Here is an 18,172-nt window from a genome sequence, read left to right on the forward strand (position 1 = left end):
TCTCATATTCCTCTACTATATTAAACCTGAGCAATAAACATTCTGGGGATGAGAGAGGAAGAGAAATTAGGCTGCTTGTTTTGCCATGGCTGGACTGGTTTTAGCAAGCTATTCAGGAGTTGCCTACTCCAATTTAATTCAGCAAATATCAGAATGCCTTTTATGTCACTATGGGATATAAAAATAAGATAATGCTAGGGATTGGGAAAGGAGGAAAAAGTGGATTCCAGACATTCTAGCACTAGAAAAATCCCCAAATTCTACAGTATCCAACCGTAATAAAAATGGAGAAGGAGAGGGGAGGATGAGAGCCCAGGGAATGAGACCAGGAGTCTCAGAAGAAGAAATGTGATATAGTGAAAACAATATTGGACTTGGCGTGAAGACTTGGATCTGAACTACAGTTTTGCAGCTGACTATTTAGATGACCTTGGGCAGGTCACTTTCCCTTGGAGAGCTTGAAATTACATCATCAAGAAAATAAGGAGGGGTGGACTAGGTTATCTCTAAGGTCCCCGTGAGCTCTAAATCTTATGACCTGCCATCAGCAGACATGTTCTGAACTTATTCTATTTTCATACTCCATTTAGTGGGAGACAAATGGAGACTGGAAACTAAATTAAGCTGGACTGGAGAGACTGGGCCCTGCAAACTAGTCTTAATATTCTTACTCAGGCACTGGCAACCTATGGGGCCACACCAAGCCAGATTTTTTTGCTGTCATACATACCTCAACCTTTCAACCAATCCTAACTCCTATATCAAAGGGCTGTTTGCCTCAATTGAATGTTGGTCTGATTAAAAGAATAAAGGAACTAACATCAAGGGAACTGAGTGACTGAGGGGAAGATGTTGCACTTCAGAAAGACAAATTTGTTAATACAAATCAGTCTGGAATTGGTAAGTAAAGGGGACGGGGGATGGGGAGACACTGTCTGTTCCAACTTAGTTCAAAGCTTAGATTATAAACCCTTTCCCCCTAATCCATCAAAGACTAGGCAGCAAGCTCACATAATAAGCTCTCTTTCTCTTCTCATTAGTACATCAGAGACAAGATATTTTGATGGTGAAGAACTTAGGAGTCAAGAAGACCTGAATTCAAATCCTGGCTCAGATATTATGAGTTACTAAGCTTCTCTTACTTTCAATTTACTCATGGATAATGTTGATAACAACACCTACTTCAAAGGGTTGTTGTGAATATCAAATAGAATAAAATGGCAAGTGTTTTGTAAACTTTAAGAACTATATAAAGGTTAGCTAACATTGTTATTATTAAAAACAAAAACACCAACTTGTTTAGGAGAACATAGACCACTGACATCCTCCTGTCCTTAAGACAAAGACAGAACCTCTAAAATGTGATCCCAGTGCCCCCAACTCATTGTCAGTCTACTCAGCCCCACTGGGAGTCCTTCCTTTTTTAGAAGTAGCTAAATAAAAATTGTTGCCACAAGCCTACCCAAATCATGCCTAGGAAGAAAAGTTCCCACTGCCAAAATTTTCAACATTCCTTCAGTTCATGCCAAGCAGCCATCTCTAGAAGCCCCATCCACCTGCTAGTATAAAGAAAGGTTTCCTGGAGATGGACTTTTTTTCTTACCTGAACAGATCCTAAGCCAGAGACACTCTTCCCACTATTCCTCCTCACTATTCCAGTGAGGGCTAAGTGAAGACCAGGACTGCTGGGAGATCGAGGGCAATGCAATGGGTGATGTTTATGAACAGCAATCAGATTTTTGGAACCCCAAACTGGAGCTTCTGTCTTGATAAGTCCAACAGTTTTACAGGGCCTACAATTACCTGTGATAAGCAGACCTTTCTCTCCTTTTGAATACTGTTGCTGAAATAAGATGTACACATCAAATAATTTGAACCAAACATAATACTATCTTTTATTTGACTATTCAACTGAGTGTTAAATAGTCTGGGGCATTTTGCATGTGTCTGCCTGCGAAGGAGACGTGGATCCTAACAGAGAAAACTGAAGCAATGCTACCTTTGCATAAAGGATTTGGGAGGCAGCTACGAGTGAGTCAAAGATGCATGGGGAAAGAAGCTGCAGACATACAAGGGTAGCTAGCTCCTCAACATGCCCGATTTCTGGCTTGCGTTCCTGGAGACTGGTAAAAGAAACCTCCTGAGATGAGATTTAGTGGCTCCATGGACTATGGCCTTTTGAGGTGATGAATGCATAAAATGTATCATTTTAGGTTTTCTGACACAAACAGGATTGCGAAGTAAGAGTGAAAAGGAAACCAAGAGGTTTTGTAGCCCAACCCCTTCATTTTATAGATGGAAAAATGGTACCTCATGATCAAATGGCATGCCTTAAGATCACATAGGCTGCAAGTGGCCAAGGTAAGATTCAAACTCAGATCTAGCACTCTTTCAATAGCTCTATCCTGCTAAGAACGTCTGCTCACAAATTGCAGTACCCAGACACACAGGGAACAATGAAGAAGAAACTACTGAAAAATAATGCCCAGCATCTGACATTAATTGAACAGCCAGATATTCCTCAACTTATGGGGCAGGCTGTCTATTCAGTCATAAGCTCTTGGTGATTTTAACTAGAGTGAAAAAGGATGAGATATCAGTATGGTGCTTCACCATCTCAAATATAGCTCTGATTATGAGTAGCTCCTTCTCCCGGGTCCTTTTTGACTCACTCACTTATTTGTGAAAGAACAACACAGAAGGCTGAGACATGTAAGGAAAGTATTGAGGAAGTGGCAGCAAGGCTGGAAGCATCAGAAATAGAAAGGACTGTTTCTTTGGATCCAGCTAAATTAAGGTGCTAGGGTACCGGTTATTCAGGACATCAAATGCACCCTCTATCTCTTAGATCCACTCAAAAGCCTTGGAGAGCTTCAACAGATTGGTGAGAGGGACCACCGAGGCAGAAAACCTAAGGATAAAGCAGCGACAATATCCCACCCAGTCAAGGAGGTCTATTACAATGGAGAGTTCTCCAGAACAGAATGGCCCTGACTTGCTGAGAGCCTTTCATGCTTGGCAAATGGTCAATTTGGTGTCATGGGATCCAGCAAGTTCAATAAGGATATCTTTGAAATAAATAACCATCTCTGATCCAAAAAGTCTTACAACACTGAGTTCAAAAACCTCTTAAAGATTGGGGTAGTACTGCACATCCTATTATTCAAATAGGCTGTTCTAGGTCTATTAAGACAAACTTCTCCTAACAGTTACATTTCATTTGAGCCAGCTTGCATGCCTCCTAAAGGTCAAATTTGGTGAATATCACCACTCTTGCTAAATGGCCCATATCAAGTCCTATTTCAAGGTGGGCTGTAGTAGTCCTGACTGGTAACATATTACTGACTCTATGATGATGGCATGAACATAATAATTACCCATTTTCCTATCTAATGAAAAATACCAGTCAAAGCAAGAAAATCAGAGGACTAGATGAACCCTTTCTTTAATTTTTTTCAAATATTTCCTGAAACAGTGGCTAGATACAACATAGAACTATTTCAGAAAATATGTCTCAAAGTAATAGGCACAGAAGATGATCTTCCCAATGTACCACATAGTGGGTGAATGGTACAGCACTGGTCAACCCATCTCTAGCACTCTTAGAAAGAAGAGAATTGGTAACCTTTCAACTACAAGCCTTATAATGTTTCTCCACTCAGGTCCAAAAGGGCTTGGTCTCTGGGCTCTCTAGTCCAGGCAGAAGTAAGCCTTTATCATGCTTTTTATGCCCCATGATATACTCATTTTCTCTAGCCCAGTGGTGTTAAACTCAAATAGAAACAGGAGGCCACTAAACGATACATAAGGATATCTGCAGGCTGCCTGACTTTAAAAAACACAAATTAGCATTATCTATGCTCTACTATATTTGTCTTTATTGTGTTAAATATTTCCCAATTATACTTTAATTTGGATCAGGCAACATTTGAAGTTGGTCCCTGAGCATATCTGACACTTCTGCTTTGGGCCAACAATGAATCCATAAAGGTCAAAGAGGTTGGGGCTTGATTATGTTTTCCATTTTCTTATTTCTCACGGGCTAGTTACGCAAGAAGCCTCAAAAATGTGTGGAGAATGAATAAATGAAATAAGCAAAAAGAGAAGGCAGTGATATATGAAAGTCACACTAGGTGGATATCAAGATTTGTTGTTATTGTTGTTGATTCTTTAAGGAGTGTTGGACTCTTCATGAACCCATTTGGGGTTTTCTTGGCAGAGACACTGGAGTGGTTTGCCATTTCCTTCTCCAGCTCATGTTCCAGATGAGGAAATTGCAAATGAGGTGAAGTGACTTGCCTAAGGTCACATAGCTAGTAAGGGTCTGAGGTCAAATTTGAATTTAGGTCCTCCTGACTCCAGCCCTGGTGCTCTATCTGTTGCATCATCTAGCTGCCCATTATATTAAGATACCTAGAATCTAGTCTAGCTCTGCCACCAACTTCATACATAGATCTCAAAGGTAACTTTGCCTCTCTAGGCCCCAGATTCTTCATTTATTAATAAGGTATGTGGGTTGGATCTGAGTGTTACCTTTCTGATGCTGGGGCTGAAATTTTTCATCTTTATGTCTCCAACCACGAGAATAACAAAACTAGGTGTGCTGTTTATTAAACTCAATGGCTAAGGTCTTTTATAGTTTATATGACTGTCTTCCACCCTGATTTCTGCTCCTGGAGGGGTAATACTAATTGGAAAAATAGAATGTTTTCCTCAGACCTATATTTGGGGGGTGGGGGGGAGGGCTGGAATAGGAGTGAACTTTGTGAATATTCTTTACATACATAACAATAACTTTATGCTGCCCAAATAAATTTGTTCACTCTCATTAATGAGTTCTTTGACTAAAGTTCTACTATAATGCCCTTTTGTGGAATGGAGATAATTCTTAGTTTCTGAAGACAATTCAAGCACAACAAAATTCTTAGCAAGTCCTACACCAAGCCATAAGGGCTCTGAATTCAGGACTAGTAATGGACTGTTTCTGATCATTAAGCATAGCTAAATTTTTCAAAGTCTTGGCCTTAATATCTGTAGCAGCTAGGTGGTATAGTGTATCAGATGCTGGGTTTGGAGTCAAGAAAACCTGAGCTTAAATCTGGCTTCAGACACTTACTAGCAGTGTGACCATGGGCAAATCACTTTCCTTATGTTTGCCTCAGTTTCCTCAACTGTAAAACGGGGATAATGACAGTTACTCCTTCCCAGGGTTGTTGTGAAGATCTAATGAGATATTTGTAAAGGCCTTAGGACAATGCCTGGAACAGAGAAGGCACTTAAAAATGTTTATAACCTTCTCTCAGTATCTCTGAAAAGACTGCCTACTAAGACATAGAGGATGTTGTCAAAATTACAGGCACCTGAAGCACTAAATTTTAATTTAATGAACTAAACAAACACTATTATTCCCTCAAGTTTTCGTATCTGGTAGTTAAAGGAAAAAAGTGCAGAGTTTGGCAGGGAAAAGGGAGAATGACTGGCTACTCAGATTGGGTCTCCTAGCCTGACAACACCCAGATGGGATGAATTCACATTAAAGGCCTGATCCATAGATACGCGTGCTTAGGTGCTCAATTTTATCAATGCCTTCCATGATTAGTCTGGGTAACTGATTCACATTAAAAAAATTCCTAAGTGATTGATACATACATACACACACACACACACACACACACACACACACACACACACACACACCCCTCTACCACTGATTTATTTAGATGACAATAATTTCTCAGTGGATCCAACTCTCATATTGTTTGGTCAGCACATTATCTTGTTCATAGAGAAAGCCTCTCAGAAAAGAAAAGTGAATAGCTGAGGTTTGCTTAGATTAACAGCTCAAAGAGAGTAAGATGAACTTGGGAGAGATTCAGTCTGTAAGCTGTAATAGTTTAATGTACCTTTCTTCATTTTAAGGATATACATGGCCAAGGAATGGATGCTCATGTCAGCCAATCATGGAACGCTTATTTTTTGGTTCTCTGTTTTCCATGACTTTTCTACGAGAGCATCCCCATCATAGACGTTATGACAAAACTGAGAAGATCACAGTTTATCTTAGCCTTAGTCATCTTAGACTGGTACCTGCCAGTCAGTCTCTAAAGATAATATTCTAATCTAACCCCCTTTTGTGGGTGGAGAGGTGGGCACGTTGAGGAAGGGTGGCTCACCCTCTAGGATATAATGAAGAATACTTTCTAGTTAGGTGGCACTTTACAGTTTTCAAAGTACTTTCACAAACACTGTTATTTTGTTAGCACACTGCTATGAAAAAGGCAGGGCAGGGAGGAGTATTTTTATTTTGTAGACGAAGAAACGGAGGCCTGGAGAGATACAATGATAGCCGCCATTTAATAATAATAAATTGAGATTTACAGAGCAGCTTACATCACTTCATGTCTCCCCTCAAAAGCTCTCAAATGAGGCCCAAAAGGTCTCATTAACCTTGTTTTAAAGATGAAGAAACTGAGGGATAAGAAAGTCACACAGCAGGAAAGTGGCAATCCAGTTTCAAACCTAGGCCTTTGGCATCCATATCCAATCATAAAAATAACAAAGCCCTAAAGCAACTTAGGGCAGCAAGGTGACACAGTGGATAGCGCTGGGCCTAGAGTCAGGCAGCCTCATTTTCTCGCCTTAAAATCTGATCTCAGACACTTTTTAACTGTGTGACCCTTGGCAAGTCATTGAACCCTCTGTGTCTCAGTTTCCTCAACTGTAAAATGAGCTGGAGAAGGAAATGGCAAAGCACTCCAGGACCTTTGCCAAGAAAACCCCAAATGGGGTCACAAAGAGGCAAACAGACCTGAAACAACTGAAGAACAACAAATGCAAAGCTAGCAAGCTGGATAATTTTAAAACGATTCTCTGCCTTTCCCACATGAATGTCTTGGTGATATCTTTCCATGAAGGTTTACTTGGTACTATCTTTAAATTTATAACTTTAAATGGAAGGAGAAAGTAGGAATATACACACAAGGACAGGGATTTTCTATTCTTCCTAAGTGAAAGGTAGTCTGCTGGAATGTGTCATGACTGTCAAGTGGCTAATGTTCATCAAGGAACGGCAAATTAATAAAATATACCAATGTTGATCATTCTTACATACGTGTGACCCTTTAGCAGATTTAGTTGTTGTACGCAGAATAAAACAGTATTTGTTGAGTTTGGCACAATATTAACCATAGGTAAGTAATAGTGAGTTGACAGTGTGTATCTATATAATACAAAGCATAGAGAAAACCAAGGACCTCAACTGGACAAAACACAAAATGGCCGACTCCACATGGTGATATGTGTCAAACACACTGTACAACTTTCAGAGGATGTTCTCCTTCAATGCAAGGGTTCTTAACATTTTTGGTGGCAATCTCCTATGGATTCCATTTCAGATTAATGTCTTTAAATGTAATACTTAGGATTACAGAAGGAAAACAATTATATTGAATTGGTTTTTAAAATATTAAATAAAAATTTTAAAACTCACAGATCCCATCATAACTCATTAATTCTTTATAAGAAAGCTATCCTAGTGTGCTTATGCCAGCAAATACATTGCAAGTTGACAGTATCACATCATTTACCTCTATTTTCAATTATTTTTGTCCAAAGAAGCAAAGTTATACATACACTAACAAACCAGTGTCATTTTTCAGGTGTAATTTCATTCTTGCTCATAAGTTTTCCACTGACATAATTATTTTATTGTACATACCAGGGTTGACTATCTTGTCTACACACAACTATATATAATATTTTCAACTGATCACTAAAAAAAAGAATCATTACTCAATCTCAATCACAAAAGATCTGGAAGTATCTACTTATAATAGAGTGGTTAGAAGTTAGAAAGAAATAAATCTTTTCCTAGGAAAGACATAAAAGCTCATATTTTTAAAAACTGAACGAATGAGTAAATGTGCATGTGTGTGCGTATTTAGACACACACACAAACATTTTACAACTTACAAAATACTTTCCTCACAACAATCTCCTGAGGTACAAAAAGGACCACCCCATTTTATGGATGAGTAAAGTAAATTTCAGGGAAGTTAAACGACCCAAGGTCATAATACTCCTACATTTCAGAGTTAAAATTCAACAAAACCAAGGTCTTCTATTTATAGATTCAGCCCTCTTTCTATTATATACACATTACATCTCTGCATGTACAGTAAAAGAGCATTAAAAGGGGTTGGGGGGAAAGTAAAAAATTAACGTGAAAATTAAGCATGTGATGTTTGAGATGAAAGTTCAAAAAGAAATGGGTTTATTTTTCTAAAATCTCCATAATAATCCTCTTAACAGAAAAAAGGATTATTAAATGCTTACCTTGTTACTACCTAGACTGTATGTCGGAATAAGATCTTGTCGGCTTCCAGAGAGCTGAAAAGATAAAAATAACACCAGTGAGTGGTTACTTTTCTATGAACGTGAATTTAATATTCATTAAAAATGTGGGACTGATTGAGAATTAGAGTTGGAGGAGATAAGAAAGATAATCTAGTTTAAACCATCATTTCATAGCTGAAGAAAGACAAGAGAACTGAAATGCCAAACTTTAAATGAATTAATAAGCAGCAATTAAGCACTTACTGTTTACAAAACACTGAGCTAAATGTTGGGGAAACAAATAGAAAAGAAAAATAATCCAGTACTCAAGGATGTCACATTCTAAGGTAGGGAGACAAGACACAGGTGACATTTTAGCTGCAAGTCTGATGAAAAGGCCCCATGGTCCTTAGGGTTGCAGTGGCAAAACAGATAGTAATGTACCTTTCAATGACTACAATCTTACTGGTTCCAGATACTGAACCATGTGAAAGGCTGGATATGCAGGAAGTTGAAGAGCCATAAATAAAAGCAGAGTTTAACAGCCTTTACATGCTACATGAAACAGCTCCCACTTGTGTACTGCTTGATGGCTGATACAGCATTTCCCTCTGACTCTTTGGGGTTGGAAGTACGAGTAGTATTATGCCCATTTTACAGATAAGCCAGGTTAAATGCCACAGGTCTTCTAAGTGGCAAAGTTGAGACCAAACCTTCTGACTCCAAATTAAGTGTTCTTTCTGCTACAGCAAAAAATATTGTTCCCATGGGCACATGCTTAATTAGTAACAGAGCTGGGATTAATCAGAACCAAGGGTGGCAACACCCCATTCAGCAACCTTTATATATCCAGAAGGAACAAGAGCTCCCTTCCCTTGCTAAGGCATCCCACGTTCCATCCCCTCCATATTGTAATTGTTCCCTAAGTCAGAGGAAAAGAACATTAATGAGCTTACTCGGTTCACATTTGGAGAGCTAATACTCCTCCTATTCAGCTTTCCTTTTCCTGTCAGCTGCTCCTTCACAGCAACTTCCTGTGAATTATAAATCCATAATGAGAAAAATTCATATCAGAAGTATTGCTCAGATCAAATTTTTCCTTTGGTCCACCACAGATACAAATGCATACAAAATCATTCAAGTAATGCCTCTTACTTTATATGCCCAAAGCACCTAATTACAGTCAACTTCAGACTATTTAGTAATCAATTAAATAGTCTGAGAATTATATAAGGCATGTGCCTACTTCCCTCTCCATCTGTCAGGGTTTTGGCCATTTCACTGACCAGAAAGTGGTCAGGAGAAAAAAGAATCTGAAAGTTACATTTTGCATTCTATTAGTAGTTCTGTTAAAAGGCTTGAAACTACTAGCTAAAATGAGGTTTAAAGATTACCTAGAGAATTTATTTATTTGATTGGACTCTTATTAAACATTTCTAAAAATCTACTTACTTGAGGGACCCTAACTCTGCAAAAGACATTTCTGCTTAGTCAAGATAAGGGCCCTGTTAAAAATTTTGGAGATGGTCAGCAATAGTACTTCCTTTCAAAGAGATTTGAAAACACTTTTATAACAAGAATAAACGAAATCCTCCTTTCCTGCCCAATCCTCTCAGCAGTAATTTTCCCAGAAGTAACCTATGTTCTGAGAGATTTAGTGGATGAGAAGTTGAAGTGAATGTATTTAATTCAGCTAAACAATCGCTATTATAATGAGGACCCATAAGCAGTTTAAAAAAACAAAACAAAACAAAACCCAACCAGCATGGAGTTAGGTCATTCTATTGTCAGACCTGACGAAGACGATCCAAAGTAAGGAGGTTTTCAACGGCCAGAACACTCCGCAAGTATTTTTCAATATAGGCCTCTGAGTCTGCTGAGGCCGGGTTTTCAACATTAGCTGCCATTCTTGCTAATGCTTCTCGTTCCTCTGCTCCTTGAGCATCCTGGAAAATGGAAAATTTTTTTCCATTAAAATTAATAGCTCCACTGGAGAAACTATTTTTAAAACTTTTTAGTTTGTACAATAAGAGGAATATAAGCACATACAGAAAGTTCTCAAATTAAGTAGAATTATCTTCCAAGAATCTCACTTGTAAGTCAGTTATCTGTAATTTGAAATATTTTCATAGAGAAAAATATTATATAATTGGTGTTTAAGTTCTCAGGATAGCCTCAAAAATTTATTTATAATCTGATAACTGAAATGCTACATATATTTTTACTATCTCTCTCTACATATTTGCATACACATATATATGAAAACTTCACTGAAATGCTAAATATCTTCAATAACGTTATTCTGTTAATTTCTGCCTGTCATTATATAATACCACATTCTACAAAGGTATGCATAGATTTATGCGAGCTAGCTCAGTGATAATACTTTCCTCTAAGGTAGCTGTGAACTATAGTACACAACCAGGAAAAAATCTTGTGGAACCTGTCTCTCCACCACAGAGGATGAAGGCACAAAGGAGGATCCTGAGGAATTCAGGGGATGGAGGAAGCAGTGGAGACAAGGGAGGAGTAATGAAGGAGACTGGATAGGGAACAGTCCTGAAGGGAGGCAGACCCATGTTCACTGTTCACCCATATCCCAGGCCTCAGGAGCCTGAAGCTCCAAGCAAGGTGTGCTCTGGAAATGCATCTTCTCTCATCACAGTTTCAAGAAGCACTGGCTCCCATTTCATGGAAACATAGGGACTCAACTGCTTAGGAAAATATCCCTCATGAAGCTTTCACATGAAGGTATTCCTTTCCTTTAAGTATCAGCTAGCCACACGTCCATGAAGAGATGTTTCCCAGTCAGGGGGAAATTGTAAGTTGAGGAGTACTTATATTAAAGTACCAGCTTGTTTTGAGCAAATCTGGTAAGTAATGGTAATGCAACATTAGTTGTTGAGCAATGCTGAACAACTTTCCCACAAGAATAAAATGCTCCTTGAAGGCAAGGAGTGCTGCATTTTTGGCTTCGCATCCTTAGCATTATAACTTGGAATAGTATAAAATGCTTACTATTTATATTAAAAGGAGCTGCACTTCTCAAATTTTAAAACCACCCTTCTATGCTGAATTTTTTTTTTAATGATAGTTTCTGCAATGTAAGCTTTGACCTTGTTTTCCATAGCTCTTTTATGGTATAATGAAATTTATTTTCTCAGTTGGGCTTTCATTCTGATTTAATAAATAATCATATCTAAACTGTAATTAGAATATAAATTCTTCTTTGGATTTTTCTCTCTTTTTTCATCTGAAATATTTTATAATGGGGAAATACTATTGTTTGCCAACTTATATTTCATTAAAAGCTGAATATTCATAGCTTGCCAGTTAGGGCTATGCCATTTATCCTTAAGCAATTTCCCACATGATTCTTTCCTTTAAAAGTCAATTCACGTGAAGAGGAATAAAAACAATTTTAAATAAAAGTGAAAAGACAGGGAAGCTTCAAGTACAGAAAAAATGAAACATGGCAAAATATTAGTGAAGTTTTCTCAGCCATACCTGAAAACTCTGCATTCTTTACAATGTGTCTTGGGAAGATACAAAAAGACTGGGGCTCAAGAAATCAGTAGATGGGCACAAAGATAATGTCACTTGTTTAAAAATCCACAAATAATCAAGCAAACTGACTGACAATAGCCCAAGAATATCTTTGAAAAGGTAAAGACTTCAACGGAAAGGGCCAACGTGGAAAAGCAAATGGGAGAGCATGGGTTTGAGAGGGCTCATTACATACATCAGTTAGTAGGGCTAAATAGTTAATTTTAACTAGAAAGAAATAGGGGTTCTAGGAAAGAGCTGAATACCACAGTTCTAACATATTACTTAGAAAGCTATTATGAACTATGAATTATCTTCTAATTACACAAACTAAGTACCACACCAGAACAAATGTTACGTTTCCAACAGGTGATCATTAAGAAAATAAACAAAATTTGCTCAAATGTTAAAATGATTTTAATCAATAAACATTTAACACATTTCCTGCAAGTGACATTAAGACACTTAAAATTTAAAAAAAAAGACTTAAAAATCCCAAGTTATATAGCTCTTGACAACAACAAAAAATGATAACAGTTCTTTGCTGACAAATACTGTTAATTAAATCTGTGCTCTTCTCCATGGAATGGTGAGAATTTGTTTTGGTTTTTTTTTCAAAAGGAATATTTAATTCAAATCAAATACCAACAAAGCAGTACTTTAACATTTTTTCCCCTTGGTCTTTTTTTCTTCCCGAGCTCTTTTCTGGGCACCTTGCTCTTGCGTCTCTAAATCAGTAGTTCTCAAAGTGTGGTCTGAGAACCCATGTCCCTGAGATACATTTAGAGGGTCCATGAGGTCAAACAATTTTCATAATATTAGGAAGTTTTAACTTCTAGCTTGGTAAATATCATTAGATATAATCCACATACAGAAAATTTCTTTGAGAAAGTACTCAATAATTTTTGAGGATACATAAATAAGCCCTGAGACCAAAAAGTTTGAGAACTGCTACTTTATCCACATTATCTCACTTGGGCATCCCATCAGCTCTCATGAGATCAATGATATTCATCATGCTGATGATTCTCAAAACTATAAATCTAGCCCAAGTCTTTGTCTTGAGGTCTAAGACCTGTCAACAACTGTTTATTGAACATGTTAAACTAGATATCCCAAAGACCTTACAAATTAAGAATGTCTAAAATAATTCATTATATTTCCCTCTAATCTCCTCCTCTTCCAAACTTACCTATTACTATTCAAGGGCACTACCATCCTGCTAGTCACCCTGGTTAAGGACCTTGGTGCCATATACTACTCATTCTCACTAACACCAACAGAGTCAATCAATGGACAAATCTTGTTCCTATCTTCATTACACTTCTCAAAGCTCTCTACTTCTTTCCACTTGCATGGCTACCATCCTGGTCTAGGTCCAAATCACCTCTCACCCAGACTAGTGCAACAACTCCCTATCCACCATAAAGTGGCCAAAGTGATACTCTTAAAGAACAGCTCTGACCATGGTACCACTACCAATCTCCTTTCGTTGCTGTTCATTTATTTCAGTAGTGTCTGATTCTTCATGACCCCATTTAGAGTTTTCTTGGCAAAGATACTGGAGTGGTTGCTATTTCGTTCTCCAACTCATTTTACAGATAAGGAAACTGAGGCAAAGAAGGTTAAGTGACTTTCCCAGGTCACATGGCTAATAAATGTTTAAGGCCAGATTTGAACTCAGGAAGACGAGTCTTTCTGGCTCCAAGCCCAGCAAGAGTGCTAGACAGAGATCCAGTGGATCACCTAGCTGCCCCCAATAAACTCCAAGGATTCCCAATTACTTCTAGAAACAAATATAAGCACCTTTGTTTGGCATTTTAGAATTTCATCACAACAGGATCCTTTTCTGTCTCCTTACTCTCATTTCTTCTCCGGGACTATATGATCCAACCATCCTGGCCCTCACATATCCTGCTCCGTTCCCATATTAGCTGTTCTACCTTTTTAAATGCTTTTTCCTTCTCCTTACTTCTTGGAATCTCTGGCTTCCTTCTAGACTCAGGTCAAATATCATTTTCTCCAGGATGCTCTTCATGGTCCCTTTCCCATTCAAATCTATTTATGTTCTCCTCTCTAACATTACCTTCCCACAATACTGTATGTGTGTGGTATGTCCCTAATTGTATCATACTGTCTTCTCCATTATGATGGAGAGGACAGACTTTTCCTCGCTTTTTTCCCCTCAGCACTTAGGACAGTAAGCACTTCTTATTTGCTGTGCACACAGTAAGCAGTTAGTGGATGCTGACTGATTTCTCCTAGGTTTCCTAAAATGTTTTTCCTCTAAATATGTTTTTTCCATACATTCTTGAAATTCTGATTTTGTGATTTTATTACTATTTACTATAGTTTCCTTTAAGTATTTGGTAAATTTATACTCTATAAGATCACTTACCTCTGGGATATTGGAGACAATTTCAAAAGTGACTCCACAACCAGGAATGGAACTTCGATGAGACATCTTTTTTAGGAGACTTTGAGCAAAACCCTGGTGGAAAATAAAACAGGAGATGCACTATTCCCCTGCCTTATCAAATTGTATATTCCTTACACAATATAAAGAATGGAATGTATGTTAAATACAAATTACATTTATATGGAACTTATTATATTATTTTACATCACATATTTATAAATATAAATTATACTACTTTATTTCCCCAGCCGAATCTAGTCTATTATTTCTTCTATTTTATTTTGGGGGTGATCATATTTAATAGAGACTGTATGAAATAAAAGTAAAGGTACCATCTTAGGCACTGACATATGAAGTAACTAATTGGCTTACAAGATGAAGAATATTGCTACAGCAAAACAACCTCCTAAGCAAATTCAAGCAAAGGCTTGTAATCTTACACTTTCTTTTCCAGTTTTCCCCCCAGCACGATGGACATCTTATGCCATGAATATTGACAAGATCGGTCATTAAATTCTTGACCAAAGTAGAATCAGTATGAAAAATGATTTATGAGTGCATGGTCATTGTTTATGCTGACTGTGCTCTTTGCACAGTTAAGAACTGAACTGTTGAATTAATGCATAGATGACTCATTTGAAAATATTGCTAGTAGCATATATCCTAAAGAGGTTAAAGAGATCAGATGTAAGTGCAGAATGTAGTTAAAATAAATAATTCTGAAAATGAGACAAAAATAGAAATAAAGACAAAAATGAAAGCATATTTAACTAACACTGATGACTTGGTGGGGGTGAGGGGAGAGAAAGAAGAGAAAAATCAGACATGAAATGACCCCACTAGAGCAACATTTCTAAGACATGAAACTGTCAGGCTTAATAATACACCACCACATAAACCTACTGGCCAAAGCTTTTCTCCTTCCTCAGTAAATTACATTTTTTTAAACTTATCAGCTTCTCTAAGTACAAAGATACCATTTCAAGACTTCATTTTCTTGAACAGGATCAGCAGTAGTTAAGTCACTACCACTAAACACACAAACAGCTATAGGGTTTTCCATTCTCTTAAAAAGCTACAGGCATGTTAGTTTCTTCCGTTACCTACTGAAAAGGAATCGAAGAGACTTCTCTGTACCAGTATCACAAAGAAGTGCTCATCTCGCTCCAAATTTACATTCAATACATTTTCAGAACTGGAAAATAGCATGGCCAAGGCACCTCCAAGTAAAAAGACCTGGAGGTAAATGCAGGAATCCCTATTTAGTCCACCTACCCAAAATGAGTGACAGCTTGGTACCTCCACAATAATCTATTTTGCAACCAGTTTCTGCTAATGATCCTGATGTAGGGGGCAGCTGGGTTAGACATATCAGTCCCTGGAACCTCAGACCTCTAGGACTGAAACACAAACTGGATCTTTTTAAAGAAATCTCTCCCAGGCTCATAAGGAAGGAGAGACAGGACAAGCAAATGGGTGGTACAACACATATAGCTACAACTAACCTTATGACCTGGATTTTATTGATGCTGGATTGCCAAGCTAAAGAGCGGCGATTTTAATAGCATTACAGCCAGTCTTCATTTCAAAGATTGATATCAGTGTGACATTTAGAACTAAAGATTAATTTTTAGGGGTGGAGATTACATCTGGTGGTCTGTCAGCCATGACTGTGCTCTTTTAAATGAATTATTATTTTTTTAAAATCTGTCTAGGGTTTAGTTTCCTTTTGTTCCTTGAAAACCTTTTTAAAAAATGCAGTAGGAGTATAAAAGCTCTAAGATCCATCTTGGAAATGCAGCCCTCTGGCAGGTCAGGTACAAGAAGAGTTTTTAAATGCTTAAACAAATCTTTTCTTCTTTTTTTCCCAGCAGACATAGTAATGGGAAAGAAGGAAGCATAATAACCAAGTAGAAATGAGTAACCCTTCGGTAGGTCTTTTAGCTTGTGATGTTCTGGGCAAAATTAGGGCCTCTGGCTTTCCTCTCACAGAAGTTCTACTGAACAAAAAAAGAGATTCACCTCTCCTGTGAGTCAGCCAGAAGACTAGAGCCAGTAAAATCAGTGAGCATTTAGTAAAAAGGGAGGATAATGTAGTGGTGGACCAGAGAGAAGAATGGCCACTGGCAGCTCACTGCATCACCTCTCATCATCCTCTGGAGAGGAATCAAGGGGATTTATTCCATGCATCCTGTCCCATGGCTATTCTTTTGATTCAAGTCACATCTCCACCTGAAGTTAAAGACTCACCTGGCGGCCATGAACACTGACACAAATTCGCTTACGGAGCACCAGCTGCATTTCAGCAGGATGGCTGAGCTGGACTGTCACTCTTACAATCAGAAACACTCTTTCATCAGCTGTGGCTCCTTTACTAAGCTGAAGACAGTTATGTACTGCAGAGTCCCATGAGGCTTCTGCTCTTGCCTGGAGAAAACAAAGAGGAAAAAAATGTCGTCTTCTGAATGAAAAAATACACATGAAATCTCTAAGGGAACCCCATTCATCTTGTGAGACAACAACACGTAAGCATATGTCCCTGCCTAACTTTATCCTTTTTCTTAAATCACACACACACACACACACACACACACACACACACACACACACACACACACACGAGGGGTTTAATTTAAGTTAGGAAAAGGGCATAAGCCTGCTCTTTTAAGTTCAGATTAAAAATCAGAAGTTAGAATTCAAGATGGATTAATTTACATTGTGGGCTGGACAAAAGATTCTAATGTAGCAGATGCTAGCTGCTAGTAACGGATCTCCAGCTCCAATAATTAACTCTAGATTAACTGTTAAACGTGCAGGAAACTTAAACTAGTCCTTGAAAACACCTACTTTGTGATGGATTGGAGTTTTAAACAGAATCAAACAAACCAGCATAAAATTACACCATTTTCCCCAATTTATCCTTCACCAAAATGAGTATTCATTTAATGGCAGGAAACATCAGTAATGTGAAAAAGTGAAAGACTAGGACCATTTTCATTTTTATTAAACTCTTATCCACAGTCTTATATCTTTCATTTATTTTAGGCCCAAGACATACATTATAAAGTCTGAGTAGCAGAGACTAATAAATATCAGAAAAAGAGAAGGGGGATGGAGAGAGGGAAGACTATAACCAAAAAAAAAAAACCGGTTGTCCTGAACTACTGGCAAAAATTACAACTGAAAACAGTGCTCAGTCACCTGAGGGAAATTAACTTAAGTAGCCCACTAGCCTAGTCTGAGTTCTTGTGCGTGCTAAGGAGCATTTTACTCTCAGGAACTGATTACTCAGTCGCAATAAAGGTTGAAAAATGTCAAGGAGGAGGAGCCAGGAAAGCAAGCTAGTTTGGCATGAGTGAGGAGGTGGCTGCCATGAGCACTGGTGTGCTGGGCCTAAATCTGCTGCCCCTTGATCACACCTACTCTGTGTATCTACTCAGTCCTTTAACTTTTAGTGATTTACTAAACAGCTTAGGAATGGGGAATCCATCTCACTGCTGGTACGCACACTGAAATTTCCTGCCATCCCAAGAAACTTAGTGAAGGGAAATTTAAAGCTCTGCTAATAGTCATTACTGATAATCATCAATATGTACCGGAAATTCATGGAATACTGTATAGAAAAATAGAAACCTGGTTTACTGGAACTACAATGATTTAAAAACCCAATTAATCCAAATATGCAGTCTCTTCCACATTATTTGTCTAAATAATCTGCACAGTTAACCATTCATGTGCCCTACAAGCTTTCCTCAGTGCACCACGGCAAAGTCCAGAGGGCTGGACTTGGCTTCAGAAAGAACTTGATATGAATCACAACTCTGACACCAATTAGCTGTGTGTGTGGACCAATCTCTTAACCTCTCTGAGCTT

The 18,172-nt window shown here is 38.0% G+C and overlaps 1 protein-coding gene across 1 annotated transcript in view; it reads right to left on the reverse strand.

Moving 5' to 3' along the window:
• The window catches only part of KIF13B (kinesin family member 13B), a 241,569-nt gene that overhangs the window by 39,125 nt on the left and 184,272 nt on the right, over window positions 1-18,172 (reverse strand). The window contains exons 31-35 of the mRNA XM_072634812.1: window positions 16,550-16,726; window positions 14,279-14,371; window positions 10,128-10,280; window positions 9,291-9,368; window positions 8,335-8,388 (exon numbers count right to left, since the gene is read on the reverse strand). Coding sequence (XP_072490913.1) covers window positions 8,335-8,388; window positions 9,291-9,368; window positions 10,128-10,280; window positions 14,279-14,371; window positions 16,550-16,726 — 555 coding nt within the window. The remainder of the gene's footprint in view (window positions 1-8,334; window positions 8,389-9,290; window positions 9,369-10,127; window positions 10,281-14,278; window positions 14,372-16,549; window positions 16,727-18,172) is intronic.

The sequence above is a fragment of the Notamacropus eugenii genome, chromosome 1 (genome assembly GCF_028372415.1).
Source record: "Notamacropus eugenii isolate mMacEug1 chromosome 1, mMacEug1.pri_v2, whole genome shotgun sequence".
Taxonomy (NCBI): Eukaryota; Metazoa; Chordata; class Mammalia; order Diprotodontia; family Macropodidae; genus Notamacropus; species Notamacropus eugenii.